The 24,887-nt window shown below is 37.7% G+C and overlaps 5 protein-coding genes across 11 annotated transcripts in view; 4 read left to right on the top strand and 1 right to left on the bottom strand.

The window, feature by feature from the left end:
- LOC138403791 (trypsin CFT-1-like) overlaps positions 1–1,123 on the top strand; it is a 54,925-nt gene extending 53,802 nt beyond the window's left edge. For all 3 annotated transcript variants that reach the window (XM_069505649.1, XM_069505654.1, XM_069505658.1), the window contains exon 4: positions 760–1,123. In XM_069505649.1, coding sequence (XP_069361750.1) covers positions 760–1,056 — 297 coding nt within the window. In that variant the 3' untranslated portion in view covers positions 1,057–1,123. The remainder of the gene's footprint in view (positions 1–759) is intronic.
- Positions 1–24,887, bottom strand: part of kcc (solute carrier family 12 member kcc) — a 334,603-nt gene that overhangs the window by 109,813 nt on the left and 199,903 nt on the right. The window lies entirely within an intron of this gene.
- Positions 5,952–9,891, top strand: LOC117995353 (trypsin CFT-1-like). Of its 2 annotated transcripts, none has more exons than XM_069505639.1 (4): positions 5,952–6,035; positions 7,744–7,912; positions 8,578–8,833; positions 9,382–9,891. In XM_069505639.1, exons 2-4 carry the CDS (start codon positions 7,803–7,805, stop codon positions 9,676–9,678), a joined length of 663 nt encoding a protein of 220 aa, XP_069361740.1. In that variant the 5' UTR covers positions 5,952–6,035; positions 7,744–7,802; the 3' UTR covers positions 9,679–9,891. The 2 variants fall into 2 exon arrangements, with proteins under 2 accessions (XP_069361740.1, XP_034839259.1); XM_034983368.2 differs by lacking the exon at positions 5,952–6,035 and adding an exon at positions 6,162–6,225.
- Positions 14,456–17,413, top strand: LOC138403118 (trypsin, alkaline A-like). Its single transcript, XM_069502352.1, has 4 exons — positions 14,456–14,510; positions 15,351–15,516; positions 16,458–16,713; positions 17,100–17,413. Exons 1-4 carry the CDS (start codon positions 14,462–14,464, stop codon positions 17,394–17,396), a joined length of 768 nt encoding a protein of 255 aa, XP_069358453.1. The 5' UTR covers positions 14,456–14,461; the 3' UTR covers positions 17,397–17,413.
- LOC117995404 (trypsin, alkaline A-like) lies at positions 20,909–23,552 on the top strand. Its single transcript, XM_034983426.2, has 4 exons — positions 20,909–21,017; positions 21,513–21,675; positions 22,185–22,440; positions 23,193–23,552. Exons 1-4 carry the CDS (start codon positions 20,972–20,974, stop codon positions 23,484–23,486), a joined length of 759 nt encoding a protein of 252 aa, XP_034839317.1. The 5' UTR covers positions 20,909–20,971; the 3' UTR covers positions 23,487–23,552.

The following is a 24,887-nucleotide window of genomic DNA, read 5'->3' as shown; positions in this document are numbered from 1 at the left end:
TTCGGTCATTTGAACGTACCTATTTGCGTAATTACATCGAACTTTTTGTCTCTGATCATAAGTGCGAAGTTTATAACAGTTTCAATAAAGTAATATAAGTAAAAAAATAAAAAAATTGAAATTTGGCATGCAGATAACTATTATAAAGTAGGCATCGGCTACGATGTAACGACAACTTCTCAAAACCCGCCGCCAGCATAAATATCTTAAACGAATCCTTGAATTTTTGCCACTGCTGCCAGCACGTATCCAAATCTTCCAGATCTATTCCTCGCGGCATCTTAAATTCGACACCACACATGTCGCCTTGCATCGTAGTCGTTGCCCCGTCAGCCATTGTCTTTGTTCAGTCCAAACTTGTAATCCGTTTTAATCTGATGTTTTGTTCGAAAACGGCTGCGCCATGTAACGTTGTATTAAATAAAATAATGTTTCTTTAAATTATCTGGCTTTATTTTAATATTTACACTTGGATTATCTTAGTAATTAATATTAATACAATGAGCTTAGTGTGCACGGCTCTGGCCAACTCTTACAAGTGAAAGTCTATCAATTGACGTTGACACATGACAGGTGACACCTACGTACGACATTGACAATTGGTCACTTGTCTATGAGTTGTCTCTGCTACATACGAAAGGATTTTTAAGATCAAAGGGGGTGAAATAGGCGTTTGAAATTTGTGTAGTCGACGCGGATGAGGTTGTGCCAGCCATAAGCTAGTAATTAATACTTCTCATAAAGTTCCTCTCATTTCAGTCTGGAGGATTACCATCGGAACGCCTTCGCCAGGTACAAATTTGGACTGTGAACCAGGCAATCTGCAGGGAACGCTACGGTGCTAGAGGCCGCACCATCACTGACAACATGTTGTGCTCGGGCTGGATCGACGTCGGTGGCCGGGACCAGTGCCAAGGCGACTCCGGGGGGCCTCTCCTCCATAACAACGTGATCGTCGGTGTTTGCTCCTTCGGCCGCGGGTGCGCACAGCCGCGTTATCCTGGCGTCAATGCTCGCGTGTCCCGGTTCAGTAACTGGATACGGACTAATATGTAATTCTAAACTATTGGATTCTAACTTGAACAACATTGATGGAGGCCTAGAAAGTTAATAAATATTTACATATTTAAGCTTTTTTTAATTTATTCCACAAAAATGATTGCAATTATTGTATGATAACAAGGTAGTAGATACATATACAGAACTATATATATTACAATTTCTATATTGGGTAGGTATAATTATGTGCTACTATATTTATTTTTATACTTATGCCTGGCATGCGAGGAATTGCGCAATATGCGCCACCTCTGATGGAGTAAGTATAAGTCTGACAACTAACGGCGAAGGAAAACATCGTGAGGGAACCTACATGCATTCTCATGCATGTAGGTTCTCCATAATGTAAGTACTTATTTCTTGTGGAATGGTAGTACGGAACCATTCATGTGCGTATTCGACTCGCACTTGACCAGTTTTTGTGTTGCAATTTTGCTATGCTGTAGAGGCGCAAGAGCTAACCGCCCACGCTGGCCTATCGACTCTGCCCAGTGTCCCGTACCCTCGCCATAATGCCGCTTACCAAACTTGAACACCCTAAGCGATTGCCACGCAAAGATACGGCCAAAGCCTCCCAACAGACCAGAATTACTAATTTCGAAATTATAAATTCCCTAATTTTATCTGGCGGGATATCCGTCGTCAAAGTTCTAATCCTGAACAAATTAGTAATCATGCTCTTCGATTTTTTTTCGAATACGTACAGAAACATGGAGATGAAGTTACTGTACAGATCAAACGATACAAGCGGAGAGAAAGATAAGCTGTTTCTGACAAAGAGGATTTTCGGATTTGCATTTTATTCATGTTCTGCAGCTTCGTTCTGGATTATATAAGCTACAAGATTAAACGATAACAATAAAAAACTACTTATTAAATTATATTCTGTTATAAGTGTTCAAACTTTTTCTTTTTTCTTTATATTTACAAGGATTTCTCAAATCATCATCATCATCATTATGATCAACCCATCGCCGGCCCACTACCTACTGAGCACGGGTCTCCTCTTAGAATAAGAAGAGTTTAGTTCATAGTTTGCCATGCTGGCCCAGCGCGGATTGGCATACTTAACACTTTTCTATGATGTAACCATAAATTCACAGTTTTCGGATATTTCCCTTTGACAGACAACGAAATGATCCTATAAGCTTCGTTTTTTCTCTGGAGATACGGAACCCTAAAATGGAAAACAATTATTTTATAGCATTATTTTCCTAACAAAACAGTGTTATAATGATTATTTAAAAATTATTATACCATAGATGTACATATTATGTGAATAAAGTAGGTCAATATGTGACACATTTTGATTTCATAGTCAGAATTTTAAGATATGTGCGAAGATAAAGTAAATAAGCTCGATCAATTTATCCATTTGAGCTTAATATTGTTTAAGAAGTGTCTTATATACTCGAATGTACCTATTTATATCGATTTATAGATATAAATTGCCTATGAAGATAACAAATAATGATACCTAATACTACACACAAGGGTAGATACTGGTTCTTTAATATAATAAAATTTATATCCAAGATAAAATATATTGCTCAAGGATTGTTCAGTAGCTATACCAGGTGTATGCCAAGATTATTATAGTTCAATGAGAGATAAAAACCAGGGGCAAAGATAAAAGAAAATAAAGATCGGCCATCTAACGCCTCAGCACCAGATCATCACTGGAACAGCATATTATTTCCAAAGATCAAAATTAAGTATCTACTAGGAAAGAAAACAATATAAATAAAGAAGAACCGTACACCCATTCACATTGCTTTTCACCAAAGTCTTCATAAAAATACTAGCTTCCGCGTGGATTTCGGTTTTCAAAAAAAAAAATCCTTATTCAAATCCTAGGTGCTAAGTTCAAATTATATGTGGCTACAGCATGCACATTTAGACAGATAAGTCGAGCGTAAGAACTGAACTAATAGTTTATGAAAGAAACACAATGGTAAGAAAAAAATATTTAAATTATATTATAGTCCGGTCAAAATAGACATTCAAGGTTACTATAATTCGCATAGGGCTAAAAATGGGTACGAATGTTGGGAGCACGAATATATTAACTACTAGCTGATCCCCGCGGCTTCGCCCGCATGGACACGCCACGGAAGCTCACAGATGAGACGACTTTTTTTCAATTTATTGCAATTTTCGAAGGAATCTCTAATTTTTTAAAAAATTAAATATAGCCTATGTCACTCAGGAATAATGTAGCTTTCTACTGGTGAAAGAGTTTTTAAAATCGGTTCAGTATTTTCAAAGATTACCCCTTACAAACAAACTTAACGACATTACCTCTTTATAATATTAGTATAGATATAAATGAATTAAGAAAAGTCCCCATCGGTTTATATTGATGTTGCTAACATTCGTACCAATTTTTAGCTCTGTGCGAATTAATGTAACCTTGAATGTCTATTTTGACCAGACTGAAATTTCATTTAGATATATCTCGTAGTATGAAATGAGCTTTATGCTTGCCTAAATTATTCAAACTGACACATACTTATGTCTGTTTTTGTATAGTATAATAAGTGACTATTTTGCAAGCCAATGAAACTTATTTAGTAGGTACCTACTAAGATATTTACTGAGCTGGCTCAGTGACCCAAAGAGGATCATCATTATCCTCTTTCAATAAGAGCTACCCCTGCTTACGAAAATACCCGTCTTGCGGGCGTATCTAAATATATAAAAGCAAAAGGTGACTGACTGACTGACTGATTGATCTATCAACGCACAGCTCAAAATATTGGACGGATCGGGCTGAAATTTGGCATGCGGATAGCTATTATGACGTAGGCATCCGCTAAGAAAGGATTTTTGAAAATTCAACCCCTAAGGGGGTGAAATAGGGGTTTGAAATTTGTGTAGTCCACGCGGACGATGTCGCGAGCATAAGCTAGTTACATAATGTATTCGGTAATAAATGATGTTTTTTAATTTTTAGTGTTTGTGGTTATTGAAGTCGGTTTTTATTTCTTTATCTTTAGAAAACAAACGTTTCCTGCGGAATGGCATGCAATTTTTCATGCATTTTTGTCTTTTAATTACAAAACAACGACTCAAGAGCGAGGTCTGACTTGAACTTAGCCGATTAAGCTTTTTTAATTTATACTTCCAAGTTGGTTTAATTTAGGATATTATTTTCAATAGTTACGCACTTTATATTACGATAGAGAACTTCATAATATAAAATATGAACCAAAAAATCTATAAAAATTTAATATCTCTGGCTTTAATCTTTTTACAACTTATTTCGATAGCACAATATATCTATACAATAGGAAATACCCAAAGTACCATGTCAACTAAGATTATGAGTTTAATTTTTTTATTTGATAATTTAGATGTAACTAGTTGACTCGCCCCGGCTTCGGATGGGTGGGTTTACGTCATACGCACCTATTCCATAGACAAATAATTAAGCATTGATATCCGTTAAGCGTGATGTGCGCTGAAACAGAAAAACAAAGAAATACTGTTCTGGGCCCTATTTCGACAGCAAAATGACTTTTCGCACTCATCGCAGTAAAATTGCTTCCTCTAAGTAAAATCTATTCTATCTATAAAATATAAAAATAAATGGTGACTGACTGACTGACTAATCAATCAATGCACAGCTAAAAACGGATCGGGCTGAAATTTGGCATGCAGATAGTTATTATGACATAGACATCTGCTAAGAAAGGATTTTTGAAGATTCAATCCCTAAAGGGGTAAAACAGGGGTTTGAAATATGTGTAGTCCACGCGGACGAAGTCACGGGCATAAGTTGCTAGTTTTCAAAATATAGCTGATGCCCACGACATTATCCACGTGGATTTAGTAAAAATCCGGTGGGTACTCTTTGATATTTCTATCCAAATCTTTAACTATAGGTACATATATCCATGTAAAAAAATGACATTGATCCGATGCTCCGTCGCGACATGATTAAAGGACTAACCAACAGGCAAACACACATTCGGATTTATAATATGGGTAGTGATCATTGAAATCGTTCGGCTGTACCTAGTTTCTTTATCAGGATTATACCAATCAGTAATTTAAACCTAGTATAGAGCTGCTATTTTTTGAAACTGACTCTGGGTCATACCTATTATGTCATACAACTAGGGTTCCCATCTGTAAAATTTATAAACTTGGACAAGGAGCTCGAAAACGTCACGTGTCGAACGTAACGGCGGTTACGCACTCATCTCACCCGAGTCCGTAGAAATACGTTCCTTTTTGTTTTGTATGAGCTTATGACATAATATGTCGCTAATAATCGCTGGTATTCTCACGAATGACGGATAGAACTCGGAAGTGCAGTGCGTAATCGCCGTAACACGCGGTCCATTTTTTAATCTTTACAAATTAAATTAATAAATTGTAATTTATTTATTTTATAAAGAAAAATACCTTTGGGATTGCGTGTTGTTTAAAAATAAAACACACACACGTACGAGGAGCTGTACAACGCTACCGACCGAGCAATCGCGGTAGCGGCTTTTTGGGCTGCCCGTGTTTGAGGTGACCGTCGACTCGAAAAGAAGAAGAAGAAGCGTTTAAACTATCGTGAGTGATTTCCATTGTGTATAATATCTGACGTCGACTAAACACGTGAATAAAGCCGGGACAGATATTATATATAAAGTCATTTTCTCTTATAATTCAAGAAACAAAAACAATTTTCTTAAACTTCTCATACTATATACTTTTTTTTTAGTATTTCAGCGCGTGAAAATTTGAAATCTACACAATACGGCCTAACCCCGCCCGGACGCTTCCCGGACAAACAACTAGGACAAATCCGGGGAAACCCGGACGGATGGCAACTTTGTGTACAAGGCCGTACAAAGAACAAGTTGTTAATGGATTATCCTGGCTACTCGATGTGCGAATAATCATTGTTAGCATAACATCACCGTTAGCAAGCTGATAATAATATTATTATCAACACACTACAGGATTTCGAGAAGTAGGTACGATATAAATAGATAATTTAATGATTTACTACAGGATTAATAATCTACGATTAAAAAATACTAGTTCTAGTTTGGGAATATATAAAACCACTGATCAATATATGATCATCATCACTCTTGCTCGCAAAGTAGGTAAAGATGGGTGCCACTTCTCTTCTACTGGCCTTAGGGTTAGCTGCAGTAGCAGGTATGTTAATTTTTACTATCCCTTTCTTTGTCTTTTTGTAGGTACTTTTCCTATCAAAAAATTTAAGGATTAAAAATTCGTTACTGTGAGTAAAAATATAAGTATACTAGCGACCCGCCCCGGCTTTGCATGGGTGCAACGTAGATACTAATGTGGTGTCATTGAGGTGTCATTGCCTCGGAAACTCTCAAATGAGAGGATTTTTTCCCGACCTAATTCACATTATTTCAATTTCTCTAGGGATCTCTAATTTTTTGAGAATTAAACTATAGCTATAAACCTTCCTCTTGAATCACTCTATCTATTGGTGAAACCCGCATTAAAATCCGTTGCGTAGTTTAAAAGATCTACGCGTTAATACATACATGATACAGACGCGGGAAGCGACTTTATTTTATAGTATGTAAAGATAAAGATATAGTACACGATAGGTGCAGGAGATGGCAATCGAGAAGAAAATGCACACCTGCACAGCCCCCGCGCTAATCCGATGCGGGCGAGCGCGGGTGATGTGCGGGTGTGCGGGGCATACCCCGATTTCCATCTCAACCTGTCGTGGACTATACTTATGGGCAGATTACACCTACCGAGTACAGTGGCGAGTCAGTGTCCTCGGCCGAGTACTCGGTTGGTATAAACACTTAACGAGTGCAATTTCGCCGCAATTTCTCAGCCACAGCACTGTCTCGGGCGAGTGACAGTTTACTGTCTCGCTTCACTACTCGGTAGGTGTAATCTGCTCATAACTTGAATGTGCAGAAATTGGAGTTGTCAAAGCACAACGTCATATAGTCCAAGAACAATCAGTGTGGGAACTCTTCACATTGAGACTTTTTCATTGACAAAGTTTTGTATGAACCGCAATAGAGGTGAGCCGTACTGACACAGTAGGTACTGATTATGCTCAATCATTGCGCATGTTGATGATTTGACATTTCTATACTTTACTTACACGTTTTTATATAGTACAACTTACAAGCCTTTAACTTACCGTGCTAGTAGGTATGTGGTTAAATATAGCAAGTGATAGATCATCATCATTATCAACCCATCGCCGTCTCACTTCAGAGCACAGGTCTCCTCTCAGAGTGAGAAAGGTTTCGCCATATTATTCTATCACGCTGGCCATGTGCAGATTGGTAGACTAGCACTATATTAATAAAATAGCTTCGCTGACAATGCAATAATATAGTACCATGGAGATGGTCTAATGATGGAGCCAGGAGATGGCATCAATTATCTAGTTTATCTATTAATATTAATCTTAATATATAAAAGGAAAAGGTGACTGACTGACTGATCTATCAACGTATAGCTCAAACTACTGGACGGATCGGGCTGAAATTTGGCATCCAGATAGCTATTCAGGCTTTTATACGTAGGCATCCGCTAAGAAAGGTTTTTTGAAAATTCGACCCCTAAGGGGTTGAAATAGGGGTTTGAAATTTGTGTAATCCACGCCGACAAAGTCGCGAGCATAAGCTAGTTTTATATACCTAAATGTATTCTGTTTCACAGCGTCTCCCACACCCGAAAGGATTGTTGGAGGCTCGATCACAACCATCGGTAACTATCCTATGGGCGTCGCCTTGTTGTACTCCTGGTCTCCAACGGGAACATTCAGACAGGCCTGCGGTGGCGCCATCATTAACAACAGAGCTATCCTTACTGCTGCTCACTGCACCATGTAATATAATATCTAAATTACAATTTATATCATGATGTTATTGTGAATATACAGTAGATTACCAAATGAACGATAATAGTCTAAATATATAAAAGGAAAAGGACTGACTGACTGACTGATCTATCAACGCACAGCACGGATCGGGCTGAAATTTGGCATGCAGATAGCTATTATGACGTAGGAGTCCGCTAAGAAAGAATTTTTGTAAATTGTTAAAGAAATTTTGTAAATTTTTGTAAATTTGTAAATTGTGACCCTAAGAGGGTAAAATAGGAGTTTGAAATTTGTGTAGTCCACGCTGACGTAGTCGCGAGCATAAGCTAGTATTCAAATAATTTCGTACCACAACCGAAATAACCGAATCGAGCCGAAAGTACTTCGGCGAGTGAACTGTGTCTTCGGTTTAACAAAATATGTCAACGTAGAGAATGTCAACTATTTGATATTTAAGTTCGTATTTGTTTCGAATGATTTCTGTTTACTTTTGTTATATTAGATTAGATTCATAAAGGCCAATATCCATAACTGAAACTGCCTATCGGATATATGAAATAATTTCATATCCGTATCTATAGCCGGTAATATAATAATAACCCATCCAATCCATATCGACTTACCAAATCTAATATCCCTAAAAGCCCTAACGTGAACTAAATCGTTTTCAGCGGTGACCCAGCCAACCGCTGGAGAGGTCGTGTAGGCTCCAGCAGAGCTAACAGTGGTGGTGTGGTCCACACCCTTAGCAGGATCATCAACCATCCTAACTACAATTCTCGCACCACCGATAACGACGTTGCAGTACTTCATGTGTCGAGTGCTTTCTCCATGAACAACAATGTACGCGCAGGCAGTATTGCTGGTGCCAACTACAACTTAGCTGATAACCAACCTGTCTGGGCTATTGGATGGGGACGCACTAGTGTAAGTTAAGTTTAATACCACCCTTTTATGATTACACTAGTTGATGCCCGCGACATCCTCCGCGTAAGTTTTAGTTTTTAATAAACCCGTGGCAACTTTTTAATTTTCCGGGATAAAAAGTAGCCTATATCCGCAATTTTATCGGCGTGTATTTAGTTTTTTAAATACTCTGTTGGGATAAAATATGTAAATATATTAACCATAATGCAGCTGTTTTGCGAAATAACTGCTGGTTTTGTAAAACAGCTGATTATATTACTCAAGTGCGACATATATGCTATCCAGGCTGAGCCCTGGCCATGCTGATTGGATATTGTGACGGGGTAGGCCGTCATAGGTAGATAAATGAAAGACCAGGTCGTGGATCGTCGAAGTTTTAATTCAACTTTCCCACCGCACCACACTGCAGTACTGAGCTTTATATGGAATAGGGCACTGGCCTGAACGCAATAGAAGGGGGTCCGCAGGCACTCCAGGGTCCCGGCGGCAGGTGTTCGTGGTAATATTTTAGCAGGTATTAGAGAACACTTTTATTTTAAATGTTTCAGTTCGGTGGCGCAGCATCTGAAGATCTTCGCCACGTTCAAATCTGGGTCGTGAATCAGGCAGTATGCAGGCAAAGATACAATGAGTTACGTCTCACTATCACCGACAACATGTTGTGCTCTGGCTGGCTTGATGTCGGAGGTCGCGACCAGTGCCAAGGAGACTCTGGCGGCCCTCTGTTCCACAACAGAGTCATCGTCGGTGTTTGCTCCTGGGGCCACGAATGTGCACGTCCTCGCTTCCCTGGCGTTAACGCTCGCGTTTCCCGCTTCTCCAACTGGATCCGTAATAATCAATAAACTACCAATAATAGATGTTAAAAATAAGCTACAGGCGATGATTAATAGATTTTTTTTACAATAAAATAATTCAAAGGACATATCATTTTTAATTTACTAATTTATTTATTTCTACCCATTTTGCAGATAAATCATAAAGATAAAAGACAAAGGTAGTTTTTTTTAAATGATTTAAATATTATATATTTAAAAAAAATTACAGTTAATGGGGACTGCCAACAATCAATGTAAAATATGAGTATTTTTTTTGGCTTTTCAAATAAGTATTAATTGTAGAATCACTAACATGAGTTTAGTTTTTACATCTATCGGTACTGCGAGCACTATTAACATTAGCATGTTGAAAATAAGCCAAAGGCGTTGGTCGGTTTTTTTATTTCAAAAGTATTTAATAGTAGATTATTAACCAAGGGGATAAAGCAGTGTATTCTGTCGCTGGTGACGATTTAAATCGCGAGCGTAACGAAGCACTGGATGCTTACTCCCGAGCGTAGCGAGGGTGTCAAAAACTTAAATCACGAGCGAAGCAAGGGATTTAAGTTCACCCAAGCCTAAGACAGCTTTATCACCGAGGAAAATACTCTACTTTTCGTACCATTTGTGAAAAAATTAACACAATAATAATATGAGATAAGCATTTATCAAACGTATTTTTATAACATTAACTTATTTATAAAAATAAATTAAAATAAACTTAACCCCGCCATCCCCTTCGTGGTTATTTCTTTTTAAACCACCCAGAAAAAGGAGCCCCGCAAAGCGCCCGGCTCCGTCGACCTGGCCTCTGTCGTGGTAGTGTTCATCACTTTTGCAAAGTAAAACATTTGTTAATAGAATGTTTGTCAATTTTTTTTTGTAAAATGATATGTTTGCGGAATACGACGTTTGTGATTTGATTAGTTTTTGAAACCTTTTTGGGAATTAATTATCAAGCTATCTCAAACATGACTTATTACATGGACCACGGGCCGTCGGGCATTATTAATAATCAAAGTGATAAATTAATCACTTTGCCCATCACTCTTGGGCATTATTAATAATGACCGGTCCTTATTAATAATGCCCAGTTAATCAAGTAGCCCGTAACATATATTAAATTCAGAGTCCTGACTGACTGACTGAGTGACTGATCTATCTACGCACAGCTGAGACTACTGGACGGATTGGGCTGAAATTTGGCATGCAGATAGCTATTATGACGTAGGCATCCGCTAAGAAGGGATTTTTGAAAATTCAACCCCTAAGGCAGTAAAATGGGGAGTTGAAATTTATGTTGACTAAGTCGCGCGCATAAGCTACTTCATTATAATAGTATTGCATGAGAATTACTGCTATTTATGAATTCAATTACGTTTATTTAAAAATCGATTATTAAAAAGTAGTTTTTTCGGTTATCCGTTTTTAAAGATATTTTTGTTTCTAAATAATATTATGTTTTAATTCTATATTAAAGTTCAGGTTTTAACGAAAAAATTAGGCACTGGTAAAGTTCAAGTATCGAAAATTTCGATATTTGAACTTTACTAGCTAGCTAACGATATTCATGTTTCTAAATAATATTATGTTTTAATTCTATATTAAAGTTAAGGTTTTAACGAAAAAATTGAGCACTGTAAACTTTACCAGCTAACTAAATTATTCGATTGAAAATGACCTAATTTTATTAAAATTTTCTTCATAAAACGTTGAAAATTAAATATACTGCTTTAAAAAAATTTAAGATTCTTTTAAATACAAAAGACAAGCATTTTCGCCGATTTTCATGAAATTATAAAATTGCTAGCGATAGTTATAAATTGAAAACAAAAAAGACGGGTTTTTGCATTTTTCACGATAATTTTGAGGTTATTGTCGATAATGTACGTAATAGCTCTAAACTAAAAATACACAGTACAGGTCCGAACTCCATGTGCTCGAAAATTTATAATAAAATACCAGACCATATCAAAAAATTTGAGAATAATATAGCGTTCATCGATGCATTAAAACAATTCCTAACCAAACAAAATTAATGACTATTTACTTGACGATTAATAAACGCCGTCACCTACAAAAATTGCTGTGCCCCAACGGGGTTAATAATATAAATAATGTTTTAAATTTAGAATTTTTTATTATCTATTACTCTTGCATTTTTTTTTCGATAGGATGCATAGTTTAGCCGAAAATCGCAAAAAATCACCTTCCGGGACTTTTACTCAGTCGCAGGTCGATTTTTCCTTAATAACTTACACTATTAACTACATTTTCCGAACATTCGTATACTGTTAAGAATTTATCGCCTATTCGCCTAAAATGGTAGGTAGCTGCCCTGATCTAATACCTGATACAGTGTTTTGACTTTAAATCAATCAAATCTTCCTATTATTGTCAGTATAATATTGATAGGTACTCTAAAAATTAATTGATTAATATTTAAGAAAGAATAGGTCATTTAATATTTTAACTTACAATATTATTTTTTGATAAACTTACCTGTAAGTACACATACAAGATATTCTGGCATTAATTAATGTAGTAAAACAATAATAGGTCAACCGTCAATACATGTTGCAAATAATATTATTTAAGCAATGATAAGAAATATTATATTAAAATATTAAAAAATTAAAAGTTAATTAATTAATAATTTAAACTAAAACTAAAACCTTAAAAAATATAATATTATAACTAAAATATATTATTAAAAGGAGTCCCTTTAGGCAAGGTTCCGAAAATACTGCAGCGTTCCCCCTTTGAATAGCTAGGATAACTTACCTTGACTTTAGCACATTGAACTTCAGCTGCATTCAACCAAATACCATTTTTAAGACAATCCGCTATCATAAATATATCCACATCAGGTAAGTATAGGTAGGTATATTGTCGGAATTAGCGTTTATAAATCCTTTATAACACATGACTAAATAAAATTAGCTACAATATAAATACTAAGCTGTGTGCAATAATATAATTTGTGATAGCCTAGTGGTTAGGACGTCCGCCTCGTAATCGGAGGTCGGGGGTTCGACCCCGGGCACGCACCTCTAACTGTTCGGAGTTATGTGCGTCTTATGTATATAGATGTTTTGAAAAAAGATTGATAATTTAAAAAAAATACCCAATTGTCAAACTCGGTTAAGATTTAATGGACTTATGCAGTAAGTAACATCGACAAAAATTTTCGTACCGTATTCCGAACGAACCCTATTGTTCTTTGGGATAAGAACTATATTAGCTATACGAATGTCAATATGCGTTTAAATCCATGCATTAGTTTCAGTGTGAAGCATGCTCAGACAGACAGGCAGGCAGACAATTTTAAAAAAAATATTGATCAAGGAATATCGATAGTAATGCTTCCTCCTATTAAAATTTTCAAATTATGTAATGTACAGAAATCGTATCGTGGTTTTATTTTAAGTATATATATAGTACGCGACAGGTCGAGATGGCAATCGGGTAGGATACACCCCGCACACTCGCACAGCCCCCGCGCTAACCGGGTGCGGGCGAGCGCGGGTGCATCTCAACATGTCGCGGACCAAAGATTGCTTAAACCACACTATGGTAGGGGAGTCCAAGCGGGGATTTTGGAATTTACTCGAGCGCGTCAGATTAAGGCAAGATTATTTAGATACAGAAAAATGTGCATTTCAATAATGTGACGATTTGAGCGTGACATTAAGGAAGAGAGTAACAAAGTTTCAAGCATCGGCCATGACTTTTGGTTTCGTCCAAATCGTCAGTCTTTTATATAAGAGCTACTCGAGGATTCACTTAACATCCCTTCTTAATATCTGACCGGCTCGATAAATATTTACGGTTCTATTTTTTTTCTCTTTTCCTTAAATTTAAAGACTCACGCTTGACTGCAATTAGACCTGGTGGTAAGTGATGATGCAGCCTAAGAGTGAGCGCCCCCTTCTATCCCTTCGTACGGCCACTTCCACCATGCAAAACGGCAGATTAATATTTTTCCGATAACAGAAACACAAGGAGCGCATACACTAGTAAATATTCGAAGCGCTCGAGTATTTCTTTGTGACAATTTTTTTTACATTTTTGTAAACATGTACCTACACGCTCTCCCCACCAGTGAAAGGGTATACATCATATAACCTTTTTGTCTTCTTAGCACCTAATCTTCACAACCCAATAGGTCCCCACGACGCTCGAGTAAATCCCTATTTAGCCTCTTGGGCTCCCCTACTACTAGGTATAACTCCGAAAAGTTGTAGGTAGTTGCTTGTCCAGGTTCAAACTTTGAACCCCGGACTTTAGACCAAGACCGTATGTTGATGAATTATATAATAAACTAGATGATGCCCGCGACTTCGACCGCGTAGATTTAGGTTTTTACAAATCCCGTGGGAACTCGATTTTCCGGGATAAAAAGCATATGTCCTTCCCCGGCATGCAAGCTATCGCTGTACAAAATTTCGTCAAAATCGGTTGAACGGATGGGCCGTGAAAGGCTAGCAGACAGACAGACAGACAGACGGACAGACAGACAGACAGACAGACACACTTTCGCATTTATAATATTAGTATGGATATTAGTATGGATTATATAATATTCTGGCTATTTGAAAGTGTATGTGCATTATCGTTAGCAAGATGATAATGTTATCATTATACCACCGGATAAGTATGATACAAGTGGATAATTGAATGATTTACTATACGAGGATTAATTATCTAAGGTGCAAAATAAAAATAATCTGTTTCAAGTTCGAGAATAAGTATATAAAACCACTGATCAATATAACGATCATCACTCTTGCTCGCAAAGTAGGTAAAGATGGGTGCCACTTCTCTTCTACTGGCCTTAGGGTTAGCTGCAGTAGCAGGTATGTTAATTTTTTCAAACTTTTTGGAGTTTTATTATTAAAAATTAGATTATAGATTATGTCTTTTTAGTTTTTACTTTTTACTTATCTCACACACGGCTTGACTCACGTGTTTAGTTCCGTGGGAACTCTTTGAGTTTCTGGGATAAAAAGTACCGTATTATGTCTTTTCCCGGGACCCAAACCGGGTACCAAATTTCGTACAAATCGGTTGAATGGATGGGCCGTGAAAAGCGAGCAGATAGACAGACACACTTTCGATCTATAATACTACAAGTATGGACTAGTATGGAATGATAAGTATATTTGGGATGAAAAGTCGTTTCTTTCTCTCTCTCTGCGTTGTATTCCTCATTGCTGCCGGTCGTGACCACATATTCCATTAACCACATAGGTACCTAATATTAGAAGATTTTTTTAATTATGATACAGTGGGTTCCCAGATCCTTCCGTATACAAGTCAACTAAAAGAACGAAATTCTACATAAGGGTCTGAGGTTCTTAAGAAAAATTCATATTTATGTAATTGCAAAATGAAATGTTTTACGTAAAAGTGACACCAAGTTCCGATTCTGCAAAGAACAGAATTGTCAAATTCACAACATCGTGCGGCCCAAGCACAATGAAATCATCAAGCACGGTTTACCAGTTGAAACCTTAACAGTCATTATTTATTTATTTATTTTTATTATTCATGTACCAAAAATTGTAGTTACAAAGTAATAATAAATTAAGTTACATTGGAAATGCTGAGAGTTGAAAAGTAACACTATGGCCAGAGAACTGATCCTGTCTATGTCATTTTATTTTTTATAATTATACAAGTGTATTTTGTTTAAGCGTCTCCCACACCTGAAAGAATTGTTGGAGGTTCGGTCACAACCATCGGTAACTATCCTATGGGTGTCGCCTTGCTGTTCTCCAGAACTGGGGCAAATCACAGACAGGCCTGCGGTGGAGCCATCTTAAACAACAGAAGTGTCCTTACTGCTGCTCATTGCACCATGTAATATAACATCTACAGTCCGTTCACTATAACTTTTCCCCTGCCGTCATGTTGGCACCATTGCATTGTTTGCTTTATTCTTTAGAGCTTAGGGTTTATTATTGTGCGATTTGCAATGGTGCCAATATAACGTCAGGGGAAAAGTTATAGTGAACGGACTGTAAATCAAAATTTATTTCACGATATTACTGTTAGGCTATATCCGGGAAATTCTCAAGTTTTTAGACCCAGCAGTGGTTTAGCTGTACATCCGTATACACATACTGAGTTGTCCAATTTGTCAGTCAGTCTGATGTAAACTAAAGATCTTGTGATCCATAATCGCAACCCAACTATTGAATATCCCAAAAAATACATAACCGAACATAACCGAATCCATTATAATTTTATTGCTTCGAATGAACACTGCTTGCATTTTGGTTTGATAGATTTTGTTCATAAAGTCCAATATCTAAGACTTAAACTATCCGAAACTATCGGATATTTGAAACACTTCATTTCGTATCTGTATCAATTGATTCACACTCTCAAAACGGCATGGATATCCAATCTAATTATGACATCTAAGATACCTAAAAATTCTAATTTAAACTAAATCATTCTTTCCTCGCACGTGCGAACTGTGGAACCAACTCCCATCGGCGGTGTTCCCACTAGATTATAACATGGGGTAATTCAAGGGGCGGACCAACAAATTCCTAAAAGGCCGGCAACGCATCGGCGGCTCCTTTGGTGCTGCAAATGTTCATGGGCGGCGGTAATCACTTAACATCAGGTGACCCGCCTGCTCGTTTGCTCGCTATATCTATTAAAAAAAAATCATTAATATAATAATAAATCGGTAAAAAAAATCGGTAATATAATAATAACCCATCCAATCCATATCGACTTACCAAATCTAATATCCCTAAAAGCCCTAACGTGAACTAAATCGTTTTCAGCGGTGACCCAGCCAACCGCTGGCGAGTTCGTGCCGGCTCCAGTCAAGCCAACAGTGGTGGTGTGGTCCACGACCTTAGTAGGATCATCAATCATCCACAGTACAATTCTCGCACCACCGATAACGACATTGCAGTACTTCATGTGTCGAGAGCTTTTTCCATGAACAACAATGTACGCGCAGGCAGTATTGCTGGTGCCAACTACCACCTAGCTGATAACCAACCTGTCTGGGCTATTGGATGGGGGCGCACTAGCGTAAGTTAAGTTTAGGTACTAAGTTACGCTTTTTTATAATATATATTTTCCGGGATATAAAGTAGCCTGTATCCGTTCCCGGGATGCAAGCCATCTCTATTTATGCCCGCAATTCAAACGGCGTGTATATATTTAGTTTTTAAGCATCCCGTGAGGATACAATCCTGCGTGTAAAAGTTCAGTAATTAAGTACTTAACTTATATACTTAAATATATTTATCATAATGCAGCTGTATTGCAAATAACTGCTGGTTTTGTAAAACAGCTGCTAAATACTATTCAACTGCAATATAAAATATGTTACGGACTGACAGAAGCCAGGCTGATTAGATGTTTGATGTTTTAGCAGGTATTAGAGAACTGCACTTTTATCTAAAATGTTTCAGTTCAATGGCCCAGCATCTGAAAGTCTTCGCCATGTTCAAATCTGGGTCGTCAATCAGGCAGTATGCAGGCAAAGATATAATGAGTTACGTCTCACTATCACCGACAACATGTTGTGCTCTGGATGGCTTGATGTCGGAGGTCGCGACCAGTGCCAAGGAGACTCTGGTGGTCCCCTGTTCCACAACAGAGTCATCGTCGGTGTTTGCTCCTGGGGCCACGAATGTGCACGTCCTCGCTTCCCTGGCGTCAACGCTCGCGTTTCCCGCTTCAGCAACTGGATCATTAATAATCAATAAACTACCAACAATGGATGTTAACAATAAGCTACAGGCGATGAGTAACAGATTTTTTTTACAATAAAGTTATTCAAAGGACATATCATTTTTACTGATTTACAAGTATTTCCTAATCAAAGAAGCAAAGCATATATTTTTTGTGTGTGATCCCTAATAATAGGATCACTTGAATTTCAAAGCTCAAACTAGGCTACCCATTTTGCAGACCAATCGTAAAGATAAAAGATATAGGTAGTTTTATTTAATAGATGTAATTTTTTTAAATGACAGTTAATGGGGACTGCGGGGACTGCCAACAATCAATGTAAAATATGAGTAGTTTTTTTGGCTTTTCAAATAAGTAGGTATTCACTGTAGAACCAGTAACATGAGTTTAGTTTTTACATCTATCAGTACTGCGAGCACTATATTAGCATGTCAATGACGCAACCTTGAAGTTTTCACCCATCCCAAAATCGCTCAACATGCCTAACGGAAGTTTTCACTTCAAAAATCACGACGCGCTGCCCATTAAAGACCAGCCAAAATCCTTGGCAAATCTAGAAAGCTGCACAGAGGTTCCTTTTTAATGTAGACAACCTTGTCGTCCAGTCTAAGAGGAAACCTCTCGCTGTCGAACAAGATTGACGTAATGATCGATAGTGAGATGAGTTGGAGCGTAATGGCTTCCTTAATTCTGTGAATCTGTCATAACACTGAAGGAGGCCGCGGAGTGGGAGCGAGAGCTGGACGCTGACGCCCACCCGCTCTGCAGAAGACGATGGGGGAGAAGAAGGAGACATTACGCATACGCATCTGATACCCGGGATCCTGAGACGCCTTATACTTGACGCGGACGGTATCGCTGGATTTTTTTTGTGGGTGTGCCAGAGTCTTACTCCAATGAGTCCCCACATACTCGCTCTTGTCACGGGATGCGTAATTGAATTTTTACTAGCGGAAAAAAGGTTGCTAAGGGGGAAGGGAAGGCAAAGGTAGGAAATGAAGTTATGGGCGGTCGATAGTTTTTATGTACACCTAAAAATTAAAAACATCGATGTCGGAGCAATCTACTCCTTAAACTAAAACTAAGTATTGATTGATTGTTATTTTGTATTAGTGTGTGAGTTAGTCTTAGTGTTTAACGCCTGCTCTTCGAGTATAACGTTTTATATTTCACAACCTTTTGCTATTTATTTGTTTGTGTTATGTATCGATCGTGGAATTATAACACGTATGTACCTAATGATGAGTCAAGCCTAATTTCATACATTTTAACTGTTAAAAGTAACGCCTCTGAAGGCGTATTTTGCGAGTCATGCCGCGTGCGGTCAGATCGCTGCTGTAAAAATTATGTAGTTTGGACGCTAATGATGCCAGTTAGGACTCAGAACATGTAATGACAGACATTGTACGTCCTGCCAATAGGGTCTTGGACTGTAGCTGTAGTAATAAAATGAAGTGATTTTTTGTATAGCGGTAGTTTATAGGGCCTAGAATTCATTATTAAAGAGAATTATTAAAAAAAATCATGATTTTTATTTATTTTCAACATGAACGTCACGATGTATCGAAGTAGTGTAGTGAATAATGATGTCACAATCCGTAAACGACAATTTTTTTAAAAGTTTTTTAACATAATAATATACTATTTTCTGCGGGAAAATATTTTTATGTTAAAAAATTGAAAAACATTTGTCGTTTATGCCATGTGCAATGACATTCTAATTAGAATGTCATTGGCCATGTGACGTCATTAATCGATTTGCGTACAATGTGACGTTAATAAAAATCATGTTTTTTTAAATTATTCTCTTTACCAAAGAATTCTAGCCCCATAAACTACCGCTATACAAAAAACACGTCATCGTCATTTTATTACTACAGTACAATACCCTATTGTAATACAATGACAATAATAGTTGTATGGCAACATAATATAATACATCCGGCGCAATAAGTTACAGTTCTTCAGAATCCGAATTCATGACGTCCACAAACAATTAAGGTACCTACGCTTTGCTACGTCCGTAGAAGCCTACGCCTGGCGAATATAGAAAATCAAAAATCATCATCAAAATTTATTTATTTTATGTTAAGACAACTTGTGCTACGTCTTACTTTACCACCGGTTCGGCATGCACACTCTACTGAGAAGAGTAAGCAAGAAACTCAATAGTTGCTCTTTTCAAATTGTAAAAAGTTACAATAACAATACAGCTATACCATCTTGTGGGTAACTGAAAGCTCAGCTGGTTGCTTCCACGTCATTTATGAATTCTCGGCCGAAATTAGCGATTACCAACCTCGTTTAGTTTAAAATCACATCGGAAGTCCTCGGCTTCGCCTCGGCCTTCCGATATAGTGCTCGGCCAGTAATCGCTATATTTCAGGCCTGGAATGTAATGTACTATTACACCATGGTAACAAACTATTGCTTTTCGGTAATTATTTTCCTGTAAGTATATTTTTTTGGAACCTTTATAAGATTAGATAAATTAATTATTGGAAATGTTTGTAATATTTTTTGTTTCCAGTGAGGATTAAAAGATTAATAATCGATGTTATACGAAACCAAATTATTGTAAAAGTTTGTTCATAACGTCTGTCCGAGGGGAAAAAAGTTATTTTAACACAACTAACATTAGGTATTAGGTACGATTCTGGGAACTTAGGTATAAGATTAGAATTAACTAGCGACCCATCTCGGCTTCGCACGGGTGCTCAAAATATAAAATAACCATTGTAGCTTTCTTTTGATGAAAGAATTTTCAAAATCGCTTCAGTAGTTCCAGAGATTACTTCCTACAAATAAAGTTACAAACTTTACCTCTTTTTATAACTAATATTGTAATAATACAATTATGTGATCATCCTCATGATCAACCCATCACCGGCTCACTACAGAGCGCGGGTCTCCTCTCAGAGTGAAAAGGGTTTTGACCATAGTCTACCACGCTGGCCATGTGCGGATTGGTAGACTTCACACACCTTTGAGTACATTATGGAGAACTCACAGGCATGTAGGTTTCCTCACGATGTTTTCCTTCAACGTAAAAACAAGTCATATTTAATTAATTAAAACGCACATAACTCCGAAAAGTTAGAGGTGCGTGCCCGGGATCGAACCCCCAACCTCCGATTAGAAGGCGGACGTCCTAACCACTAGGCTATCACAGCTTAATAATACAATTATGTAGATTAGTAAAATTATGGATTTATGAGTTCAAAAAACTCCTGCCATTACATAATTAATTAAAGGAGTCATGACTTACAGCAATGAAGAATATAACTACGCAGATAGAAATCTGATGTTGATAAAATTTGGAACAGTGAATCTACGATCTACGGTAAAACATTCATCAGTCTACTTGAAATCATGTTAAGTACATTTACCTAGCTAACAGTATACACGAAAACGATTTAATAAATTATCTCAATAGAAATTGTGACTCGCAAGCAAAGATACAGGACAAAACATTTGTTTCATTATCGACTCTATCACTAATTCTAATCTTTTAAATCCTACTTATGGATGTAATATAAATGTTTCGTTATATTCGTTCAGTGAAACAGAAGGAATCTAGTGATACAAAATGCGTGTGCTCTTGGTGTTACTTTTGGGCGTAGCTGTTGCAACAGGTAACTTTTTTGGTTATTAACCTATGAAATTTTTTTTTACACTAATTTGTGGGTAGGTATCCTCGGTACAAACACATAATAAGTATTAGGTTTCGACTATCAAAGTACGAAACTGAAACCGTACCTATTGCCAAGGACCTTAGATGCCGCTTGGCCACTTTTTGAGTTTCTGTACCATTTTGGTAAATAGCTCTTGATAACTTAGCCGTCCAAGATAACAAGTATTGTATCATGAACAGATGTTTATATAGTCCGTACAAAATGAGAACATTCGCCATTTCAACTCTGTGTCAACTGTCATCTCAAAAGTACGGTTCACCATGGGGTGAACCCCATGGTGAACCGTACCCCCATTTCAATTAAGGACTAAAATCGTACTTTTGACATGACAGTAGACACATACAGTAAAATGGCGAGTGAGATAAAAATAAAACTTTGATCCACCTTAACGTTGGCGGGTGAAGAAAGTATAATAATATACAGAGCTTGTTTCAGCTGCATCCACAAGGATAATAGGCGGAACAACTGTTGACATCCGACAATACCCATTCGCTGCTGCTCTTATACACTCCAGAACAGGCTCAGGCACTTTTTACCCGTCATGTGTTGGATCGATCATCAGTAACAGGGCTATGTTGACTGCAGCACATTGTGTCGAGTAAGTTTTAATGATTACAATTTATTTATCTTTCACTTGTTCGGAAATTGTATAAAAAACCAGCAATTATATTATCTTCGGAATAGCATTAGAAATCACGTCATGCATTGCCAGACACTTAATATCGTAGCAATCCCCTGCCAGGCACCCTTAAACTTTGCCTTACAACCCTTAAGTATTGCCAGTATCTGGTAATGCATGACGTGATTTGTAATGCTATTCCGAAGATATCATAAAAAATTGGACTTTATACTTTGACGTAAGATTTATTACATCTTTATTTACCTGTTATCTCCCAAAGCCACTATGATTCAAACTTCATAGTAGCTGATCGGTCCTCCCTGTGTTGGGTACAAAACGCAGATAAACTTTCAGCTTTTTACAAAATAACGAAGGTCTGGCACGCGTTAGCTTAGTCCACTATGTCACCAAGTTTGCGTTCGGTTTGGTTGAAATCTAAGGTTATATTTGACAGTAAGTAAATATTAATTATGCTATATTTGTTTCAGTGGTAACAGTGCTAACCAGTGGCGCGCGAGAGTAGGTTCCAACAGATCTAGTACCGGCGGCCGCTTATACCAGTTCAACAGAATTATTGTTCACCCCTCTTTCAATGGTATTACCCATGACTGCGATGTTGCAGTCCTCCAACCTACAACTATCATAGCTATTGGCGGCAACGTTCAACTGGGACCCATTGCTGGGGAGAACTATAACCTTTTCGATTATAGCCCACTGTGGGCGGTTGGATGGGGAGTCGTCAGTGTGAGTTTTACAATCTTACTTAATTTATTTCACTTTATTGACGACCTCCCTGGCGCAGTGGTAAGCACTGTGGTCTTGTTAGTGGGAGGTTCCGAGCTCGATTCCCGGCAGGAGTTCGGAATGTAATAATTTCCTTTCTGGTCTGCACTGGTGCGAGGCTTCGGCCGTTGCTAGTTACCACCCTACTGATATGAGGAAGCGTGTTCGTCTGTCTATTTGTTTTTCACGGCCCATCCATAAAGCCGATTTTGACGAAATTTGGTACAGAGATAGATTGTTTATCCGGAAAGGATATTTTTGATTATATTGATTTAAAAAATGTTAAATATAATGTTGCGGGCATCTACGTGGTGCAGAGATAGTTTTCATCCTGGGAACGGATATAGACTACTTTTTATCACGGAAAATCAAAAAGTTTCAATGGGATCATTAAAACCTTAAATCCACCATCTAAGTAGTTTTTAATATTTTAGTAAAGAAAGGTCTGCTCAGCTTGATCTGGTTCAGACCAGACCAAGTGGAATAATAAGTTTTTCCCCAAATATTAGCTAGGTAGGTACTAAATGCGAAACGTAGGTAATGCAAAGAGTTCTCTGCTATCAATTTTAAGATAATTATATGCATTTAGATATGAAATGAAACAAAAATTTGAAATAGGTATTCATTTCATTTCAATTAGATATATTATAATTATTATTCCTTTAGTTAGCTTTTTTAGTTTTTATTATAAAATTTGTTTTAAATGTTTTCAGTGGGGCGGGCAACACTCCGATCTCCTTCGTCACGTTCAGATTTCTTCCATTAACCAGAATGTCTGCAGGCAACGCTACGCAGGTATGCGGAATGTTACGGACAACATGTTGTGCTCTGGGGTGCTAGATATCGGCGGTAGGGACACATGCACAGGAGACAACGGTGGACCCGTCATTCACAATGGTGTCATCGTGGGTATTGCCTCCTGGGCGTATCAGTGTGGCCATCCACGGTACCCCCGCGTCAACACACGCGTACCACGTTTCACTAGATGGATTGTGTCATATGCTTAGTGCCTAACTAACATTCTAGGTAAGATTAAGTTATTGTTCCATAAAATAAATCGTTGTATTTTTCAATAGTCTTTCATTTCAATTGTGATGATGGTGTGTGTGTTTTTCCAAGGTAAATTGGTTTGTGTTGGCATAACAAATAATGAAGTCACTAATGAAGAACGAGTCATTGAGAAACTAGATGATGCACGCAACTTTATCCCGTGGGAACTCTTTGATCTTCCGGGATAAAAAGTAGTATTCGTCTCCGGGATGCATGTTATCTCTGATGCTATCTCTGTAAAATTCTAATTGTTATATCTAAATATATAAAAGGAAAAGGTTACTGACTGACTGACTGACTGACTGACTGACTGACTGACTGACTGATCTATCAACGCACAGCTCAAACTACTGGACCGATCAGGCTGAAATTTGGCATGCAGATATAGCTACTATGACGTAGGCATCCGCTAAGAATTGATTTTTGAAAATTCAACTCTAAAGGGAGTAAAATAGAAAGAAAAGAAAGAAAGAAAAAAAAGCGTTTATTTGGTGCCACAGAAAGGACACATAAAAAAAAATTAAAAAATAATCACTCAAGATAAGATGCGTGGTGTGTGGAACCAAAATGGACTCCACGCAGCATTTGCTGCGCCTGTGGCGAAAACACAGGCACTGCGCTGGTCTTCCGTGGAATAGGGGGTTAAAAATTTTGAAGTCCACGCGGACGAAGTCGCGAGCATAAGCTAGTTATGAAAATAAGCGCGCTATAGCAGCTCCTCGCGCGGTGCGGACCGCGGCGGCGGCGGTGCTTGTTGTAACAGCGCGATGCCACAGAAGTAGACGGTGCGCTCAAGTGGCAACTGGCATCAGCGTGGCGCACTCTTACCTGTATTTTAACCGTGCCCTAGACATGCTGCGACTCTACCACATGGGTCTCTCCACTCTATTTGCCTTGTCTGAACTCTACTTGCCGTACTCAGTCCGCGCTGACTTAATGTATGAAGAACATCCAATATAAATGACAAGATAATATGGTCAAGCGAACAAAATTTTTCACGGTTTTGGAACCAAATAAATCAGCGCCACCTCTTAGATACTAATGAACGACCCGTTTGAAATCCAGACGTCACTGAGGTTGCATTGGTGATATAAAGCACCACTGAGTCGGTGCCATTTTGTTTGTTCAATAGCACTGTCCATACGAAGTAATATATAAGTCAATGATGAAGGAATGATGTATAGAAGCTACGTTACTTGCCAATTTCTTCGGACTATCGTTATCAATATTATATTAAATTTCCTCGAAGTCAATGTTATCGTTTAGTCGTTCTTAGAGATTAATTTTCAAGTAGGTATTTTTACTCTTAAGATTATACAATTTATAAGAATCAAATTAATGTTATCAAGTAAAAAGTT

This window comes from Maniola hyperantus, chromosome 2 (assembly GCF_902806685.2).
Source record: "Maniola hyperantus chromosome 2, iAphHyp1.2, whole genome shotgun sequence".
Taxonomy (NCBI): Eukaryota; Metazoa; Arthropoda; class Insecta; order Lepidoptera; family Nymphalidae; genus Maniola; species Maniola hyperantus.
The sequence above is the reverse complement of the archived record's forward strand: the minus strand, read 5'-3'. Positions and strand labels throughout refer to the sequence as shown.